A 21,243-nucleotide genomic window follows, 5' to 3' on the forward strand; every position below is an offset into this window, starting at 1 on the left:
TTTGAAGGCAAGTGTAAGAACCTTGAATTGGCATCTGAAGAGGAAGGGAAGCCAGTGTAGAACATCTGGAGAGGAAGATGAGTCGAGCAGTAGCATTGAGGACCGCTTGTAGTGGAGAGAGGTGGGAGACTGGGAGGCCAGTTAGAAGAAGGTTACAGTAGTCCAATCTGGAGACGACCAGTGAGTGGATGACCAGTGAGTGGATGATGGTTTTAGTAGCATCCTGGGTGAGGAAGGGTCTAATCCTGGAAATATTTTTAGGTGGAAACGGCAGGACTGCGAGAGGTGCTGAATGTGTGGTTTAAAGGAGAGGAAGGAGTCTAGGATAACTCCAAGACAGCACACTTTGGGACTAGAGGAGATAGTTGTGCCATCAATAGATAATGAAATTGTGGGAAGTGAGGTAATGGAAGAGCGTGGGAAGATGATCAGCTCAGTCTTAGACATGTTAAGTTTAAGAAAGCGCTGGGACATCTAGGAAGAGATAGCAGAGAGACAGTTGGAAATACGGGTAAGGAGTGAGGGGGAGAGGCTAGGGGTGGAAAGGTAGATTTGAATATCATCAGCATAGAGATGACATTGGAGGTCAAAAGAGTTGGATGAGTTCACGTAAAGAGGACGTATATAGGGAGAATAGGAGAGGTCCAAGAACAGAACCTTGGGGAACTCCTACTGTTAGTGGAAGTGGGGGGGAAGAGGAGTCCTGAGAGGAGACAGAAGGAACAATCAGAGAGGTAGGAGGACCCCCAGGAGAAGGCAATGCCATGTAAACCAAGAGAGTGAAGGATTTGCAGGAGGATAGGGTGGTCTACAGTGTCAAATGCAGCAGAGAGGTCAAGGAGAATGAGCAGAGAGTAGTGGCCCTTGGATTTGGCAGCAAGGAGGTCATTGCTGACTTTCGTGAGGGCAGTTTCAGTGGAGTGGAGAGAACAGAAGGCAGATTGAAATGAGTCAAGGAGGGAGTGGGAAGAAAGAAAGGTGGTAAGGCGGTTGTAAACAATATGCTCAAGGAGTTTGGAAGCAAAAGGGAGGTGAGAGATAGGTTGGTAGTTGGAGTATGCTAGGATCAAGGGTAGGTTTTTTAAGAATGGGGGAGACAAGGGCATGTTTGAATGCAGAAGGGACAGTGCCAGATGATAGGGAGAAATTGAGGAAGTGGGCAAGATGGGAACAGGCAGAGAGAGACAGGTAACAGAGGAGACGGGAAGGGATAGTGTCAAGGGGGGAGGTGGAAGGAGGGGAGGACCAGATGAGGGCCATGAGTTCCTCTCCAGAAACAGGGGAGAAGGATGTCATAGTTGGCGAGACAGATGGGGAGGGGTGGTCAGGGAAAGGAGGGGCAGGAGTGCTGAGGGTCTGGTGGGATAGGATAGCCGCACGTATGGAGTCAATTTTAGATGTAAAGTAGGTGGCAAAGTCAAGGGCAGAAAGTGAGGAGCGGAGGCGAGGAGGGGGAAGGGCAGAGGAGGGAGTTGAAAGTTCAAAGAGACACCGGGGGTTTGAGGACTGGGAGGAGATGAGGTTCTTGAAATATGATTGTTTGGAGAAGGACAGGGCAGCACTGTAGGATAAGAGAATAAATTTCACAAGGAGGAACTCAGCCCTAGACCGCGAGTTCCTCCACTGACGCTCAGCAATTCGTGAACACTTTTGCAGGTATCTGGTGCATTTGGAATGCCAGGCTTGTGGTGTGGATCTGTGAGGGTGAGTAGTTATTGCCGGAGCAACAGAGTCAAGAGCAGAAGTAAGGGAGTGGCTTGTTCAGGGCAGGAGAGAGAAGGGATAGGGGAGAGAAGTGAGTCCAGCAGGGAGGAAAAAGCAACAGTGTCAATAGCCTCAATGTTGCGCTTAGCAATGGTAGCCTTAGGAGGTAGTGGAGGGGAAGGAGAGAGGGATAAGTTAAAAGAGAGAAGGTGATGGTCAGAGAGGGGGAATGGGGAATTGGAGTAATCAGAAGTATCACAACGGTGAGTAAAGAGACCAGGTCGATTGAGTGCCCACTCACATGGGAGGGTCATGAAGTCCATTGGGCGAGACCAAATGAAGAGGGGAGGGTAAGGAGTTTAGAATTTACTTGTCTTGATTTCCCAGTGACATGTAAATAATAGAGCACTATAATATAAATATAATACAGTTGCTGCCTACTGTACACAATAAGGGCCTGATTCTCAGGTAGATGCAAAACCAAATGCAGACGTATCTTGCGGATGTTTGCAAACTGTGCACGTGTCATAGAAAGCGATCACAGACTGCGCATGTGCCGCCCCCTGCAAACATATGCGGACAGAGATGGTAAGAGCAGGCGGATTGATTAGTCCGATGACAGATCACGCTTTCCGTGAAATGGGTGTTTCTGAGCAGCGAGCATGAGATCACTTGGGAGTGTCATGGGAGTATAACCAGACCCCATCGTCGTTCATAATGTCCGTTGCCCAAGTAAGACACCGGAGCTTTAACCACTGTGTATGAATTTGCAAACGCTGGTTGCAATACACCCCCAAAATCGGCCACGACACGCCTGCATTTTAGTCCTTACCCCCGTTACCTTCCCCAAACTAATGACTGATATCTTCCTGCAGATTTCATAAAAATTTTACTCTATCCTAGCGTCTATTCTGCGTGGCACAGCACTGGGGTGTATTCTCACTAGTGGCCACAGGGGGGATCCACAGTATAAGACATAACCTCACAGTCTGTTATTTCATCATTTTCTTGCAGTTCACCAAACCTTTTGTATACAAGAAACCAAAGTTCTAAACAACTACAGATCAATATGATATATGCCAATTACACTTACATGAGCAATAAGGCTGACTATGATTCTGAAACATTTAACCCTCCATAGTTATACATAGGGTTTGCACTATGATTTATTTTTGTAATATTGTTATTTTTTTGCATGTTTGACATTAACACAAACTGACTCCCCCCCCCTTCCCCCCAAAAGATAATACTATAACTGAATCGGACATTACAGCTAAGTATAAAGACCACATATATCATGTATGGGTATTGCATTATGTAAGTCTGCAGTACTATCAGTATCTTAGGTCAGCTCCATTGAAGGTACATTAAATGACTTGTGTGCAGGTGACACTTAATACCTAGAGGTGTTGGCCACAGTCCTCTGTGTGACATAAGAGGATCGCGATACACCCTATAAATGATTTACCTTTGTGATAATCTCTGGCCACAATCTGGTGACACCTGGGAGAGAACCTGAATCATTTCATCCCGTAGTGTCTTGCTCCCATTTAATGTTCAAAGACAGAACCTTTCCACTAATTACGTGGTGTTGTAGTTCACCATATAATCCACATAACAACCTTTTCTTTGTTAGAGTACTAAACAACAACAACAACTCAGTAATAGAAAACAACACGCACAGTATATTTTTGGAGTGTGGGAGGAAACTGGAGTAGCCGGAGGAAACCCACACAGGCATGGGGAGAATATACAAACTCCACACATTAGGGTTGTGTTGGCAATCAATCCTTAAACCCACTTAGAGATAGGGATAAGAGGGTTTAAGGGTAAACTAAAATGGTTACTGTTATCATTAAAAATGATTTCAGAATATTGTCTATACAGATGTGTCCGCATACACTTTTGTTGCAGTCACGCAAAACTGCTCTTCTCATCGCTCCAGGTCCTCTGTCAACCGGCTTGTGCCGAGCGTCTTCTTCAATAGAATGTGCATCTTATTCACCATCAGATGCAACATACCGCGTAATGAGACTGGACTAATTAATTTGATATGCGGCACTTGTACATCTGTATGTGATAGAGTCTAAATCTGTATACAAAGTGCTACGATGCCAGGAATCTTGCACCGCATCTAGTATTGAGACTAGGGGGTCTATTTACTAAGCAGTGTTATGGTGCGTACACACTGGGCGATAAAGTGGACGACTGAACGATAACGATATCGTTATCGTTCAGTCGTCCACTTTATCGTCCATTTTTAACCCCAAAACGATGACGACGACGCGTGTTCCCGTGGGTCGTCGTCATTATCGTTCATCGGGGTGACATGCAGGCCAACCTGACGATCTCGTCAGGTTGCTGCATGTTGGGGAATGGGGGAGAGAGCCCGGCGCTGAACGATATCGTTAATGATATCGTTCAGCGGCTGTGCTCAATGTCATGAACGACATTGAGCACAGCCTGCCGGGGACACACTATGCGATATCGCTCAGGGAGCATATCGTGTAGTGTGTACGCACCATTAGGAGACAGAGTGATAAGTGATAAGTCTGTCATAAGTGCCAGCCAATCAGCTCCCAACTGCCATCTCAAAGGCTGTGTTTGAAAAATGACAGTTGGGAGCTGATTGGCTGGCACCTTATCACTTTTCACTCTGTCTCCTAACACTGCTTAGTAACTAGACCCCTAGGTCTATGAGGACACAAATTTAAGTGCTGCATTAGTGCCATACCATGAACTATCCACAGCTCAGTGCCCTCTAGTCTAACCTTACTGGCTTACCAGACTTGTCCTAGACCTTATCAGTTGTCATTAATTCACTTTGATCAGGCAGCACGTTCTTCCAATGACTCCCCTCTATTGCCCTCACTAAGTTATGTGTATACATTGCACTCTGTTTTGGACAAGCTTCAACCAGAAGGCTGGAGGCTCAGCAATGTGGGTGCAGTATCAGAACGGTCAGGAAATAGAGCTGTGGGCTAGGTGCCCTGTGCTTTAGACCTCTGTAGAATGCACAAGCATAGTCTGTCTCTATGTTCCAAATAAATTCACAAAAAAAAAAATTCTACTGATGCAATGAATTACTGTCATTGTCATTCAGAAGGGTAGTTGCACACCGTACAATAACAGCAACATTATTATATTAATTCTATTTACACGCCTCACCGCTCTGACAGGAAGTTTTCCCCTCTGTAAGCAGGAGCTGCTGATTATGTAGAGTATAGTTTTCAAACACAGCAAATATACTAATACCTAGGTACAGAAAAGATTGGCCTCTGGTTTACCACACCTACTAGTGGCATAAGATACCAAAAGAAAATCTAAATTTACTTCTATTAATATGAATTCAGAGTAATTTACAAGTGCCCAGACTACTGAAAGTATCACCAAAAATAGTGGAACATCACCAGGATATAAAGCATATAATGGGGGCCATGGTCCCCTATAGCCAGGGCAAATGTCATAGGGGAGATTGCACACCCCTGTACATGCAGTAGCTGTCTAACAATTGCCAATTAGTTGTAATTCTTGACCTCAGGGGAACATATAACAACTTATCCAACTGGTTAAATCTGGCCCCAAAACGAGTGTATCATTGCGGACTATGACTTTGGGAGGAACATGCAGTGACCATGCATTTTGTGGCACTTGCTCATTCACCAGCCGCAGGCTTCTGTCAGGCTGACCCTCTGCTTTACGTGCTGGTCGTTATCACTATCCTGTCTGTCTGTCCTATTATTTCTTCATCTTTACCTATCAGAGTTCTGTATTGTCCCCTGGCACCAGCAGCTGAAGGACCAGATGGAGGGGAAGGATCTTATGCTCTGGACTAGATGATATGATACCACACTCATTACTCCAAGCTACGTGTGCAAACTACTGACAATTAGCGAACTGACAGGTATGAGTCACAAACTTTCTCTACTGCCTGCTCATTGTAGAGCTTTAATCAGGTCAGTGTTACTTACAAGTGGCTTGTGGGTGCGGTGAGCTTATAAAACAGCCCCAGGATGGAGCTGCTGTCTAGTGTTTACCTTTACACCCTAGGCATAGCCAAGCCCCATCACAATGATTTTTTAAATATTCCTGAATACACCAAAAAGTGTAGAGAAGAACTGCCTTAGAACCAGTTCAAACTTGAAGCGTTGACAACATCAGTCTAACTGTATGTAATGATGAGATTATATTATTGCATACTGAAAACTCATAAGATATAAATTAGTACATGTTAAGTACAATTTCCAAAAATAAAATAAGCAAAACTAATTGTTGCATTGCTGAGAATAAAGGAAGACCATTAGAAGATGTACTGAACGAGTGCACCCGAGGAGTCTGGTATAGGCACTTGTAATACGGGCACTTGTAATACGGGCACAAGACTGGTATAGGCACTTGTAATACGGGCACAAGACTTTCACAACAGACTTGGGGATGCTTTAAGGCATGAAATTGTAATCTTCATCTATACACAATGGAGTCAGTTATTTTATGTATATCACATTACTAATAAGAATGCAGGCTATTCCATCACATTAGTGACCCCAACACCTACTTGTAACATACAAGGGGACCATTGAACTGCATCCCAAAAGGAAACCGTTCCAATTTTATATAAATGCATTTTTCTCATAGTACAATGTACACATTAATATTTTGGACTAGAACTAATATTAACAACGGAATCAAGAAACCAAAATGACCAAATATTTAATAGTGGACGCTAATATCTGTAAGACTAGAGCAGATGCACTATTTATTGCCTCACTGAGAGATTCTTAAAACAGCACTAAATAAACTAATATATGAATAGTTGCTATATTGTATGGGAAAGTAAAAAATAATATTTAACCTGTTGAACAATACAAGCAATCAAACACAGCATGATTTTGTTTACCTCTATTAAAAACAATGAGTTAGTTTTTCCTTTCTTACAGTGATGAGGCTGAACAGTGTTTCCCAAACTCGTTCCTTAGGGAGCACCAGGGCTTCCATCAGCAATTGTGGGGCACAGGACTAACTAAATAGCCAGGGCCCCCATGCCTCCCCTTCCTCCCTGGGCCCCCTGCCCCTTCCATGCTACCCTTTTCCCTGGTTTATTAAATCTAAATGATTTACTTACCTTATCTCCTTGAAGAAGGCTCCGAGTCCCTCCTTCTGGCTTCTTCTTCTCCAGCAGACCCTGGAGCTGCTCCTCTCGCGCTGCAGCTCCTCCGACTTCTCCCTTCCAGCAGCGTGCGTGACGTCATGATGTCACTCGCGCCGACTCCCAAAAAAGCTATTGATCCCCAGAACCGGGCGGACCTCAGTGCGGTGTTTAGGGTAAAGCAGCCAGTGGCCATGAGGCCGAGTAGTGCAGGCAGGGTCGGCGGCAGCGAGCGGTGGCCGTTTACCACCTCTTTCACTCAAGGGGGAAGTAAAGGGTTACATGCTGTGCAGCGGCAGTAGGAGCAGACGGCCCCCCCTCCCTGTTCTGGCAGTGCCTGGGCCTCCAGTGCCATCAATCCCCCCTCCCCTGCTAATTATTTCACTTGTGATACTGTGAGGAGACCTGGAAAACATGCACTGTTAGTGCTCACTATGGAATGAGTTTGGAAACACTGGTCAAGATCATCCAGAATGCAGGGAGAACCAACAGGAGTGATCCGGAGAAGTCTTCTGGAGAATTGCATGCTCTGTGTCCCCGTGGGCTGATTCTTGCACGGGCTACGGGTCCATATGCCATTTCCGCCATATTATCAGACGCATCTGGTATTCTTACATGTGTTCTAAAGGTGAAAATAACACTTACTTTTATGAAATTCTGGAACTTTTTGTTCTGTTGCAGCTCTTTAAACAAGTTCACGGCCTCAATGTGGTGACTGCAGAATTCGCCATAAATCCTCTTCATTTTATCTGCATTTTCCGCTGAAAACTACATAAGAAATTAAAGCGTTTAGGCATCACCAGCATATTGTGAGCACAAGAAAGCAAAAAGGTTCTGCAACAAAGACGAATTGGGAAAATACAAATAAATACAGAAACCAAATTGCAAACGATTAGGCCTAGTCACTTCAAGAATTAAATATCTAAAAGATTATGTAAATAAGTAGTAAATGTACTTATGTAAATAAGTAAAAGAAAGACGTCAGTTAGAAATTTTGTAATATACAGTAGAATAAAATATTATCCAAACACCAATCACACAAATTATGCAAACACAAGCTACAGGAAATATATTGCATCTGTTTAAGATAATTAAATGAAAAATCATTCAAAACAAATAAATTAATAAATAATGCTATATATAAATACTTTTCCTAACTATGGACCTGATTCAGCAAGCAACTCTAGTGAGAGAACGCACGGTGCGAGCCGATGTTTGCTGAGTATGGTAAGGGCTCTCTCAGAGTATGCAGGCAGCCCGCAGAGACCTTCGATGTTGATTGACAGGAAGTGCCATTTGTGGGTGGTGACAGGGGGGTGTTCGGCCGCACGCAGCTGGGCGTAACTTTGCGTGCAGGAATCTCTCAAGGCCTGCGGCAGGGTCAGGTCTACCCTTAGCGTACACCCAGCTTTGATGGCAGTCGATGTTCCTGATGTTTTTAAGCTGTCAATCACAGCATAGGTGGGCGGCTTTACGTTTTGCTGGGTGTCTGCTTCTTGTGCTGCAATCTCCGTGTGTATGCATTTATTAGCATATTCTCGCAGCGGCTGGGTGCGTGCGTCTGCTAGCGTGCGTCCCCTTGCTGAATCCGGCCCCATGGGCCTGATTCAGAGCCACTCGTAAGCAGCAGCTCGTTCGCTCCGAGCGATGTTTGCCCAACTGCGCATGCGTACGGATCGTTATACGCATGCGCGAACCAGTCAGTGCGGCCGAAATTCATGTGCTCGCAAAATAGCGAATGCCTGCTAATTTGAGTGACAGAATGAGGCATATGTGGGTGGTAACAGGGGAAGGTGCTTGAAAACGGGGAGTGGAGATCCGAATGCAGGCGTGCTTAAAGGTCAAAACGGGCGTTTTATGGGTGCACATATTTAAAACAGCAGCGTCACTGACCACGTCACTGGGTTATTTTATAGCCAGAACTGCTCGCAAAATTGTGGTAGCAAAAACCAACCTCAAAAATAGCGAGCAGTTCATACCCTGTTCGATGTACTCGATTAATCTAATAAATAGCGGACATGACGTAGGATGCGAGCGGCCAGGGGGCGTAGTTTCCCAAAAAACGACCGCAAGTTTTGTACGCTCGTTCAGACCTAGAGGCGTGAACAGACCGCAAACAGCGAACGGTTCATTTGAATAGCCACCCCTATTTTCAGGACGAGCGAGCGCTAATTGCATCCGGCTCTGAATCAGGCCCTATATTCCTTACAAGATGGATTGGTAAGCAAGTGGTGCCTCATTCCCAGGTCTTCAGGGAATTCCAATTAGCAGTCAAGCACTGGACTTTAACATATGTGGATAACCCAAAGATAGCAAAATACACAGACTGGAGAAAATTGTTATTTGTTCCAAGTTACTAACTTCTTTAGTTCTTAATTTTGGAAAAATATATAGAGCTATGAATTATGAACTATTACTCATCAAATCGATTAGAGGTTGTTTAATAAAACGTTTGTTATGTTGGGTTCCAGAATTTTTGTTACCCTACATTCAAATATTAAAATGAATATCATGGCACACAATGTATAATAGTTTAGTTAATTTAATGAACTTTTAGTAATTTTATATCAAGTACATATATTAATAAGTGTTCTGCATTGATAACCAGTAATAGCACATCACATTTTGCAGGTGAGCTGGAGCTTTACATATAAGGGGATAGGTACAGCAAATAGACAAACAGTGTACCGGCTGGAATGGCTGAAGGGATTGTGACACCCTATTATGACAAAGGCATGTAGCTACTTCTGATCCATTCCTAGGCCTGTAGCTACTTCAGATCCATTCCTAGGCATGTAGCTACTTCAGATCCATTCCTAGGCATGTAGCTACTTCTGATCCATTCCTAGGCATGTAGCTACTTCTGATCCATTCCTAGGCATGTAGCTACTTCAGATCCATTCCTAGGCATGTAGCTACTTCAGATCCATTCCTAGGCATGTAGCTACTTCAGATCCATTCCTAGGCATGTAGCTACTTCAGATCCATTCCTAGGCATGTAGCTACTTCAGATCCATTCCTAGGCATGTAGCTACTTCAGATCCATTCCTAGGCATGTAGCTACTTCAGATCCATTCCTAGGCATGTAGCTACTTCAGATCCATTCCTAGGCATGTAGCTACTTCAGATCCATTCCTAGGCATGTAGCTACTTCAGATCCATTCCTAGGCATGTAGCTACTTCAGATCCATTCCTAGGCATGTAGCTACTTCAGATCCATTCCTAGGCATGTAGCTACTTCAGATCCATTTCTAGGCATGTAGCTGCTTCAGATCCATTCCTAGGCATGTAGCTACTTCAGATCCATTCCTAGGCATGTAGCTACTTCTGATCCATTCCTAGGCATGTAGCTACTTCTGATCCATTCCTAGGCATGTAGCTACTTCTGATCTATTCCTAGGCATGTAGCTACTTCAGATCCATTCCTAGGCATGTAGCTACTTCTGATCCATTCCTAGGCATGTAGCTACTTCTGATCTATTCCTAGGCATGTAGCTACTTCAGATCCATTCCTAGGCATGTAGCTACTTAAGATCCATTCCTAGGCATGTAGCTACTTCTGATCCTTTGCACTGCACAGATTTCACTGCAATGGTTTATTAGGAGCATAAGCAAATTATTGAAGATTATTTACCAGTCTTTACCCAGCAGCTAAGGAATTTGCAAATGCTGCAATAGAAATAAATAACATAACAATAACTAGGTTATGCACAGCAGTAGAAAGATGGTCTGAATACCAGTGGCGTAACTAGGGCAGGGTGAGCGGGGCACGTGCCCTGGGCGCCGTGGGACCGGTGGTGCATGGGGGAACCACCGATCACGGTACCGGTCAGCACTACACATTTACTCAGGACCGGCGCTAGGTTTCCTTGCGCCCAACCCAGTCCTGTGCTGCATACACAGCACGGCAGCGATGTGTGTGTTAATCAGTAGCCAATGAGAGTCAGACAGACTCTCATTGGCTGCTGCACCCACTGCAAGAGCCGGGCTCGAGCTCACTCATGAGCTCCATCTTCCGGCTCCTGCAGTGGGTAATAAGAGAGACGTCATGACGTCTCTTCCATAATGCAGAGTGCGCCAGCCCGGGAAGACTACGGTGGCACGTATGGCGATGGGAACAGGAGCTGGAGTGGGGTTTAAGGTAAGTGTTTTGTTTTTTTTTAACTTGTGTGTTGTCTATTGGGAGCACTGCATCGGGGTGGGGGGGACCACTACTGGGGAGAGAACTACTACTGGGGTACTGCATCGGGGGGGGGGGACCCGCTACTGGGGGCACTACTGGGAGGGGGCTACTACTGTGGCACTGCATTGGGGGAGGGACCTCTACTGGGGACTACTACTGCTGGGGCACTGCATCAGGGGGGGAGGGGGGGGGGGGAGTCGCTACTGGGGGCACTGAATAGGGAGGACCTCTACAGGGGGCACTGGATAGGGGGGGGATCACTACTGCGGGCCTGCATAAGGGGGAACACTATTGGGGGCACTGTATAAGGGGCACTGGATATGGGGGACCACTACTGGGGGCCTGCTGAAGGGATACCACTACTGGGGCACTGTATAAGGGGGACCACTACTGGGGGCACTGTATAAGGGGGACCACTACTGGGGGCACTGCATAGGGAGGACCACTACATGGTGCACTGCATAACGGGGATCACTACTGGGGGTCTGCATAAGGGAGACCACTACTGGGGGCACTGTATAAGGGGAACTAATGGGGGGCTGCATGAGGGGGACCGTTACTGGGGGTACTGTATAAGGGTAACCTGCATAATAGGGATCACTACTGGGGACATTGCATACTGGGGGCCTGCATAATAGAGATCACTACTGGGGACATTGCATACTGGGGGCACTGCATTAATGTGCATATGGAATGAAAAGGAATGTTCAGAGTGATGAGAGAGGGGTTTGTGTCATGTTGACATGCCTCATTTTTAAGTGACCATACCCCTTGTGACCACGCCCATATTTGGCATGCGCACATAGGAGGGGGGGGGCTTCATTTTGAAATTTGCCCTAGGCTCAATATACCCTAGTTACGCCACTGCTGAATACCAGTCTGCTTGCTGGCAACAATTGAGCCCAGAGGCAAAGTGATATGGCAAGCTAAACGGGCTATAAAAAAGTATTATACGCATAGTGTACACTGTATGAAGAGGTTGCACCGACAAAAGCGTTTAAGATGGAAGAGCACCCAGTGCCCGAGGGCAGCATCTTATAGGCTGTGACTGGGGCCGGACTGTGCATAATGAGACATGTGAGCACTAGAAATGGTCAAATGGAGAATATCATGTGTTTTTGTTTAGTTTTATTTACGTGCGTCAGTTTGTTGTACCATACAATTATATTAAGTAAATGAACCGTAATTTTTTCAAGTTGTGTTAATGTAAAGTGACACCACATCCAATACCTGCTGTACAAGGAGATCTCCAATCCTATTGATCACAAAGTTCCGGTCATTGCCTTCCCTAGACTCCAGCTTCCGCTCCCTCAGGCTGCAGAAGAAGGACTTGTGGCTTTCCAGCAGCTCATCGAGGCATGGGAAGATTCTATCCACAGTGCTGTGGTCCAGCTGCAGCTCCTCCTTCATCCCTTTCCTGAATATCTCAGACATAATGGACAGGGTCTGGATGTGATGCAGTTCCGTCTGCATGAGTTCTGCAGCAACAAAAACAATAGGATAATACAACAATCCTACACTACATTAGAACATATACAGCTCAAACGGCTCATTTCACAGGCTAGGAGGGAGTCAGGTTATCCACGGGAGGTAGATATATTCTTATAAAGTACTAAAACCTGTATCGTACTTGTATTGACCAAGGCTTGCAATCTAGATTGTGCTATACTGTCTCAGCCTAGTTATCCAAAGTGTTTTGATGAGAGCAATATAGGTGGGAATTTAATTTCACATAGCCAATGTTATGAGGACAATGATCTAATCAGCTTTAGGAGACGGACATGTACATAATATATTCTTTGTATTTACCAGTTTCTTCCTTTTAATCCCCGGCAAAATTGCAATTAGATTAGTGCGCAGGTATTTATTAAAGGACAGAAATAAAAGGAACAGGATACATGAACTCATTACAGGTCATTTGCAGTATAATTATATCCAATTTCTTTTCACTAATATGCTGTAATCGATGTTTATTTTTAAACCTCGTCAAATATTTACACTAATATAATTTTTTATTATGATTAAATTCAGAAAGCAGCAATTAGGTCAGTAGCTTACCTAATACACATAAATCACTGTCTTATATAATTAAATCTGCTCAAGCACACAGAATTTCCCCAGGCCCGTATCTCTTAAGTCCACAAAGTAAATCCAAACAAAACATGTACGAGGTATATAATCCAGAGACTCGTCATGAGGAAAGCTGCAGAAATAATTGCCACTGCTGAATAACTATCATATACTTAGACGTGATCACCAAGTGACCCTGTGAGGGGCACCGCTAAACATTTTGATGAGAGGCAAGCAAGGGCTTGCACGGGGGTCATTTGTAAATGTAGTTACATAGGGGTCTATTTACTAAGCAGTGTTAGGAGACAGAGGTAAAAGTGATAAGAAAGTGATAAGGTGCCAGCCAATCAGCTCCCAACTGTCATTTTTCAAATACAGCCTGTGAGATGGCAGTTGGGAGCTGATTGGCTGGCACCTTATCACTTTCTTATCACTTTTCCCTCTGTCTCCTAACACTGCTTAGTAAGTAGACCCCATAGAAACATAGAATTTTATGGCAGGTAAGAATCACTTTGCCCATCTAGTGCTGCCCCTTTAGATAGATAGATAGATAGATAGATAGATAGATAGATAGATAGATAGATAGATAGATAGATATATTTTTGAATTATGGGTAGATGCATCAAACTTTCTAAAGAGAACAGGTGGAGAAATTGCCCATATCGACCAATCAGCATCTAGCCATCATTTAATAGAATATACTTGATAAATGATAGCTAGAAACTAATTGGCTGCTATAGGAACTTTCATTTTCAGAAGGTTTGATATATTTCCCTTAAGACCCCAATTACAGGAATCAAAAATCTTTGCCATAAAAAAGTCCTAATCATGTTTGAAGATGTATTGCATCCAATATTTTAATGTAAGAAAACAATCAGGCGCTGATCTCCGTTTTTAAAAAAATTAGATGCACGGAAACCTTTCTGATGAAGCAGTTCTGAAGGCCGGGAAACACATTAAAGGGAACAAGTAGCAATACACCAGCTGGCTTATCTCCCGTTACGCTGAGGGGAGGCACACGCACAATGCACAAGCCATTCAGATAAAGGCTGCTGCAAATACAGATACCCTAGCAGCCAAAGAGGTATATGAATGGGGACTACAATATTGATTTTTTTATATATATATATATATATATATATATATATATATATATATGCATTAACTTGGATTGTCTATTTCTGTAAGTTAGCTGTAAAGTCACTATATTTACAAAATGCATTACCTGGCAAGGAATGTGGAACAAAGGAGGTAAATATATCACATTGATTTACTCAGCAGAACCTGCAAGCTTGTAATGACTGTATAACACCAAAGTTTTGCTTCTACTAACTCAGTGCATGAAGGATTTACAAGGTTTTTGAAGCTCAATTTATAAACCTGCTATTGCCTGCTACTAAGACATATGCTTAAAAGACAGGCAGAGGACTTATGATTACTTTTATACATTTTTTAAATTTTAAATATTTAATCTCAATTGGATGAGTTCTAGCATACATTATTTAGTTGTGTAATATTACTGTCAATACCGGCCGTTGTTATTATGTCTAGTTAAAAACATATCATTTGTATTTCTGTTTAACTTGTTCTGTTCCAAGTGCTTCCTTTTTTTCTATTCATCAATACGTTATTGAGACACAGTGCTGAGAGCCGACGACTCCTTAGGAAACCGAACAAACCTTACAAGTCCTCAGGGGCGTATCTACCCATTGGCCAGGATGGCACTCGCCAGGGGCGCTGGCCAAAGGGGGGGTGCTGACCAAAGGGGGGGCACTGTCCGGCAGTGCCACCAGCAGCCAATGAGTGGACTACCCCACTAGTCCCCCGGGCCCTAAGTGTAGGGCAGACCGCAGTGAGAGCGGTCTGCCCTACACAGCTTACAAACACACACAGCCGCCAGCGGCGGCTGTATGTTTGTTATAGCAGCCAGCCAATGAGAGTAAGACAGACTCTCACTGGCTGCTGCGTCCACGGAGGGAGCCAGCTGGAGCTCTCTCATGAGCTCTGTCTTCTGGCTCCCCCCCGCAGCGGGTGATGGGAGAGACGTCATGATGTCTCTCCCATCCCATAGTGCAGTGCGAGTGCGGGCCCGATGGAGTGGACAGCGGCGGTCGCCGGCAGGAGCGGGAATCAGGTAAGTTGCTTTTCTTTTTTTTTTTGTGGCACAGTCAGGGAGTGCGGCTACTAGGGGGCCCTGTATAGGGGGTGGACACTACTGGGGTCACATTATGGGGGGGAAGGACGCTACTGGGGGTACTCTATTGTGGGTGCCACTACTGTGGGCACGTTATGGGGGGGGGATGGGTGCTACTGGGGTCCGCTACTGGGGACACATTATGGGGGGGTGGCCGCTACTGGGGGCACTGTATAGGTGTATAGGAGGACTACTACTGAGGGCAATGCATAAGGTGTCCTACTACTGGCGGCACTGTATAGGGTGGACTACTACTGGGGACACTGCACAGGGGGACTACTACTGGGGGCACTGCATAGAGGGGACTACTACTGGGGGCACTGCATAGGGAGGACTACTACTGGGGGCACTGCATAGGGAGGACTACTACTGGGGGGCACTTCCTGAAATTATGGGGGGAGGGGGGCGACAGTCCATTACCTTGCCAGGGGCGCTTGGATCCCTAGATACACCCCTGCAAGCCCTATGCTGCACTTTGCACTGCCCTGACTGAGCGTCTATTATTGCACAACATAACTCTTGCAACTCCGACAATACTGCCTTCAGATCTGCCAGAGAAACTAAAGACATGCCAGTGAGACTGCATTGTGTTTGACCTGCATAAAACCTCTTCTATCAGGACTCAGGATTTCCCGTTTTGGTCTCTAGATGATTATTGGAAGGTAACAGCAAAGAAACTCTGTAATCCTCTGTTTACATTCAGCCAATGGAAAGAAACCATTAGACAAAGGACTATAAACATTGCTGGATGAAGTCTGAAAATGACTCTTTGAAGAACATAAACAGGAACAAACTGTGGACAGTGTGGAAAAATGGATTTCCTCAGTCGTTCTAATACAGAGACACTTTAAGGGGTCAAATACATTGAAAATGCATATTATTATTTAGGAGATACAGTTACATGGGTATGTAGTTACTATGCCGACATTCAGAATGTCTACACTGTAATGTTGACAAGTTCAGGATGTAGACATTCAGAATGTTGACATAATAATGTCGACACTGACAAAATGTCGACATGTTCAAAATATAGACATTATGGTGTAAATTTACTAAAGTGAGAGGTTTAAGAAGTGAAGATGTTGCCATTAGTAACCAATCAGATTCTAGTTATTATCTTCTAGAAGGTGCTAGCTAAAAAAAAATATTTTTTTTTGCAAGTAAATTTTATTAAACATTATGAAATAAAAATATATAGGCACAATAGCATATGATAATATTCAATATCCATAATAGTATACAAAACAAAGTAACCCGAATATTACACTATATATGCTGTATGGACTAAAATAGCCCACAAATAGAATAGTATGTACTTATATAAACCATCATATAAAATACAAAGTTAAGTTAATCATCTAATACAGGGGTGGGGAACTTTTTTTCTGCCGAGGGCCATCTTGATATACATAACATTAATTGTGGGCCTGGTGCAAACCACGCCCCCTCCATGTGACGTCACAAGGGGTGGGGTCACAATCCCTGGTGATTACAGAAATGCCTAGAGGATCCTGACGATGCTCCCGGGAGCTGTAAGGGCATCGGTGTGACCGTATGAAGCGTCCCAAGGATGCTCCAGGTGGCACTGCTGCATAGATTCTGGCTGCAGGGTGCCATTCTAGGCACCCTGTTAGCCAGGTGAGGCTAGCATAAAAAAGCTCAGAAGCCAGACCAAATGATTCCAAGGGCCTTATACTGCCCCTGGGCCTGAGGTTCCCCATCCCTGATCTAATATAACAAATACAAAATAGTGGAATAGGAAGAAAAAGAAAAACAGGTAAAAAAGAAAGGGAGAAAGTGAGTCCCTGAAGAGAGGAGATTTCGTCATTGGAGAAAATGTTTAACTTGGAGGTATCGCCAGATCTCGTTGCTGGGTAACTGCTTCTGAGCTTGAATATCCTGCAAAGACAGTACTCTGGAGGCTCCCAACAATTGACATCCTAGATATCGCTACCTGTGACCAACATTTGAAAGCCAGGTTGGAAATCCCAGGGGGAAATGCTGGATTGCCAAATATTGGAGTTAGAGGAGAGGGAACTGTGGAGATACAGTCTAAGCCACTAAGCCTTTTCCAAGTCTATAATGTAGGTCCCTGGTTGGATGTGAAATGCTAGGTAAGCGTAACAACCAGGGCACAGTAGTCAGGGGTGACTACAAAAAGGAGCCCACAATAGACACCCATTGTTTAACAGAATTTTCCCTGGACCAGTCAAGTATTCTGTTAAGTATAACAGCATCATGATAAACACTGAAATGCGGGAGCTGGAGCCCTCCTAAGTGCCTTTGTCTAAATAGGACATCATGTTTGAACCGAGGGGTTCTCCCACCCCACACAAAACTCTTCACCACCTGATGAAGATAAATTAACCAACCGTGAGGAATAAGTACCTGCAAAGTTTGTAAGAGACAGAGCACCCGAGGTAGGATATTAATTTTTATTACATTAATCCTACATATCCATGAGATACCCTTAAGTGTCCAAGTGGTAAGCTCCTGTCGGATTTTCGCAAGCAAAGGATAAAACTTGAGTGAGTGAACCTTAGAGAGGTCCCTGGGGAGAAGGACTCCTAAATATTTTAAGTGCGAGGGATGCCACTGAAAGGCAAAGGCCTGTTGCAGACTAGTAATAACCGAAGTATTAACAGTGAGGTTCATAGCTACCGATTTGGAATAATTGATTTTAAAAAAGGAAAGTTCACTAAAGATTAAATTCTTTCATCAAAATAGGGAGATCGTGGGGTTTGTAATGATTGCTAGCAGATCAGCAGCATAAAGAGCTAATTTATATTCCGAATCTCCCACCCGTAAACCCAAAATATTTGGATTGACTCTTATGGCCTGCGCAAGAGTCTCCATGCATAACACTAATATCAACGGAGACAGCGGGCACCATTGCCGTGTCCTGTTAGATATCTGGACCGCTTTAGAAAAATCTCCATTTATTTTAATTCTGGCGGAAAGTCCCCTGTAGAGCGCTAAAATTCTGTGCAGTGACATTCGGTTGAGCCCCATATATTCTAACAGACCCTGCATAAATGTCCAACTAATGCGGTCGAAAGCCTTCTCGGCATCAGTGCATAAGATCGTTGAAGTCTCTGGTGACCGGGTCGCTAAGTGGATTGAGTTAAGCATTTTGGTTGTGTCGTCTCGAGCCTCGCAACCCAAGACAAAACCCACCTGGTCTGTATGGATCACTGAAGGCAAAAATAATTTTAATCTATTTGCAATAAGCTTTGCATAAAGTTTCAAATCCACGATTAAGAGGGATATAGGTCTATAACTAGGGTTACGGAAAGGATCCCCCTCCTTGGGGATGATGGTGATATCTGCCTCTAAAGATTGAGCTGAAAAATGTTGTTCATCAGAGACTGCATTAAATGCTTGGAGCATCATAGGCATTAGGGTGTCTTGGAAAGTTTTATTATATGAAGTCGGGAACCCAATGCTAGTTAAATGTTACGTAGAATCTGATTGGTTGCTATGGGCAACATCTCCACTTCTAAAAACTTCCACTTTAGTAAAAATAGTATACCCCCATGCATGTCTACATTATGAACTTATAACGCTTAGGCTGCAGTAAGGGTTAAGGATAAACTGCGTGACTAAAATAGTACTGTCAACATTCTCATCGCCGACATGCAGAATGCACCGACATGGTAAAAATTGACATTCTGCCAATGGTATACCACACCCGTTCCTATTGTGAAATCTGTGCAACTCAAGTGGCACAATTATAATTGGGTAATATTTTGGTCACTTTTTACCATTTAAATAAATCTAAGTTAAGAAAGTTTTGATTTTCTTTGGTGCTTCAAATATTGTCCATTTACACTAAAGATGAGTGAAATGTTTGTAGAAATATCATGCATATTGACAGAGGTGCTAAGTCCCAGCTATACAATCTCATTGTTCCACTGCTAATACAAAGTGTCTCCCCTTGTTTTCTTTCCATAAGACTACTGGTTTCTTACCAAAAATAACATCTTGCCGCTTGATCACGTCTTTTTCTTGCTTGCTGCAGAAAGACGACTCTACCACCAAACTCCATGACTCTGCTTCAAACTCCAGAGTGTCCCCACTGAAGTCACTGAAGTCACTAGACAGAGCTGCGTCTACAACATCTAGGTGAAAAGATCATCGCAGGAGTTACCCATTTTATATTCTATATAAACTAAAGACACTCTAAAGGCATTTCAGTGAACGAAACATTACAAATAAAAGCTACGTATGAGATAACATTGTTTTTCAAATTGACAAAACGTTGGTGCACATTTTCTAAACTGTGTTCGCTTATGCTACAAAAAACAGAAAGAGTATATGTCTATAATTAAAATCTGCAAAAGAATGGAAAGTTAGAGCAGGCAGGGTGCAGCTATAGTAACTTAGCATGCAATACTAAACACAGTCATCTAAGAGCCATTACATAAGTTGTAAATAAACCTTCAATGGGGAAGGCATCAATTGAGGGAGGGGTTCCCATGGTTTGCAACAGCTCTTCCGACTGTGACCTGGATCTAGAGCCACTTGTATCTCCATCAGATTCCAATGACTGGTCTGATCTCCTGTATTATGAGAAAGGACAAGGTGAAGTTAAAGATGCCACGAATAATAGGCACCACTCACAGTGAAGTGGAAAGTGACTGACATTCAGGGACCGTATCTGAATCAGTCCCAATGCACATACGCCTAGATTACATATGGAACACACACCAAATATTGGAATGTGCACTACACACATCAATGGACAAGTCACAGCTTCCACCCGTGTAAGGAATGAGATGTTAGATTGTTCACTTCAAAAAGTATATTCACAACTATGAGTCACATACCTGTCTATACTGGCCAAGGTAATGCTTCTGGTCAGTGGATTTATTGACTGTGCAGAGTCTTTCTTTCCAGAGGATGCTCCAAGAGACACGGATGTGGTGAGAGTAATAGCAGAGGGAACTGGCTGAGGGACATCCTTGAAAGACGAATCTGTAATGTTATTAATAACAACATTTAATTACAATGAGCAGATATCCCAATGAGGAAAGTGTGCAAAGAGGAGAAGCTTGTCACAGGACAGGTTCCTCTTATCCACTCATTGGTATCAGGAGGTGCCATTCTTAGCATATTTGGGGTAGATGTACTAACCCTTGAGAGAGATCAAGTACCAACTAATCAGCTCAAACACAGCCTGTAACGTGACAGCTGATTGGTTGGTACTTTATCTCTCTCCACTTTCTCTCTCCCAAGCTGGGTACACACTAAACGATGTGTATACCCATCGATGTGACCGACGACCCCCGCCCCGACATATCGGGCGGGCGGTGCACATTAGACGATATGGTGCCCGGCCACCCGATATGTTGGCCCCTGCTGCATCCCGCTGCATGGGGCAGTCAGTCACATTGTCAGATTGAGCAGCATATAGATGCGACTGACGACCCCGTGGGATCACGCAACGGCCGACATAATGGGTACACACTAGACGATTTTGACGATGTGATGGTCCGGGCCGAATATTGTCTAATGTGCACCAGCTTATTTAAATCTCCCCCCTTTGCCGGTTACACTGGGAACAACGGTTTGAAGTTGTTAGTATGTAAAAGGATTATGTATGAAAATGAGGATTCATTAAGTGGCATATTTATCACTTGAATTGTGTGACCATTATCCTGATATTATATAGGGAGTGTCACTCGCTATTGGCCCCAAAGTTTATCTTATAACTTATAAAGTAATTGACGTAATTTAGTAAAAGATGACCCAGACATACCTTGTTCTATTAGAAACACGAGGAAGTCTTAGCAAGTGTTTAAGGCAGTAGTTCCCAAACTGGGTGCTGTCGCACCCTGGGGTGCCTCAGGTCACTTGTAGGGGTACTACGGGTTGGTGGTCCAGTACCAAATAAAATAATTTTATAGTCAGTGTGATTGGCAGTCATCAGCATTAGTTTTGACT

At 44.0% G+C, this 21,243-nt stretch overlaps 1 protein-coding gene across 3 annotated transcripts in view; it reads right to left on the reverse strand.

The window, feature by feature from the left end:
• Nucleotides 1–21,243, reverse strand: part of ARHGEF28 (Rho guanine nucleotide exchange factor 28) — a 287,796-nt gene that overhangs the window by 43,690 nt on the left and 222,863 nt on the right. For all 3 annotated transcript variants that reach the window (XM_088443751.1, XM_088443750.1, XM_088443752.1), the window contains 5 exons: nt 20,127–20,274; nt 19,738–19,859; nt 19,269–19,418; nt 12,264–12,511; nt 7,496–7,618 (listed from right to left, as the gene is read on the reverse strand). In XM_088443751.1, coding sequence (XP_088299877.1) covers nt 7,496–7,618; nt 12,264–12,511; nt 19,269–19,418; nt 19,738–19,859; nt 20,127–20,274 — 791 coding nt within the window. The remainder of the gene's footprint in view (nt 1–7,495; nt 7,619–12,263; nt 12,512–19,268; nt 19,419–19,737; nt 19,860–20,126; nt 20,275–21,243) is intronic.

This window comes from Taudactylus pleione, unplaced genomic scaffold (genome assembly GCF_031769625.1).
Source record: "Taudactylus pleione unplaced genomic scaffold, aTauple2 ptg000333l, whole genome shotgun sequence".
NCBI classification, from domain to species: Eukaryota; Metazoa; Chordata; class Amphibia; order Anura; family Myobatrachidae; genus Taudactylus; species Taudactylus pleione.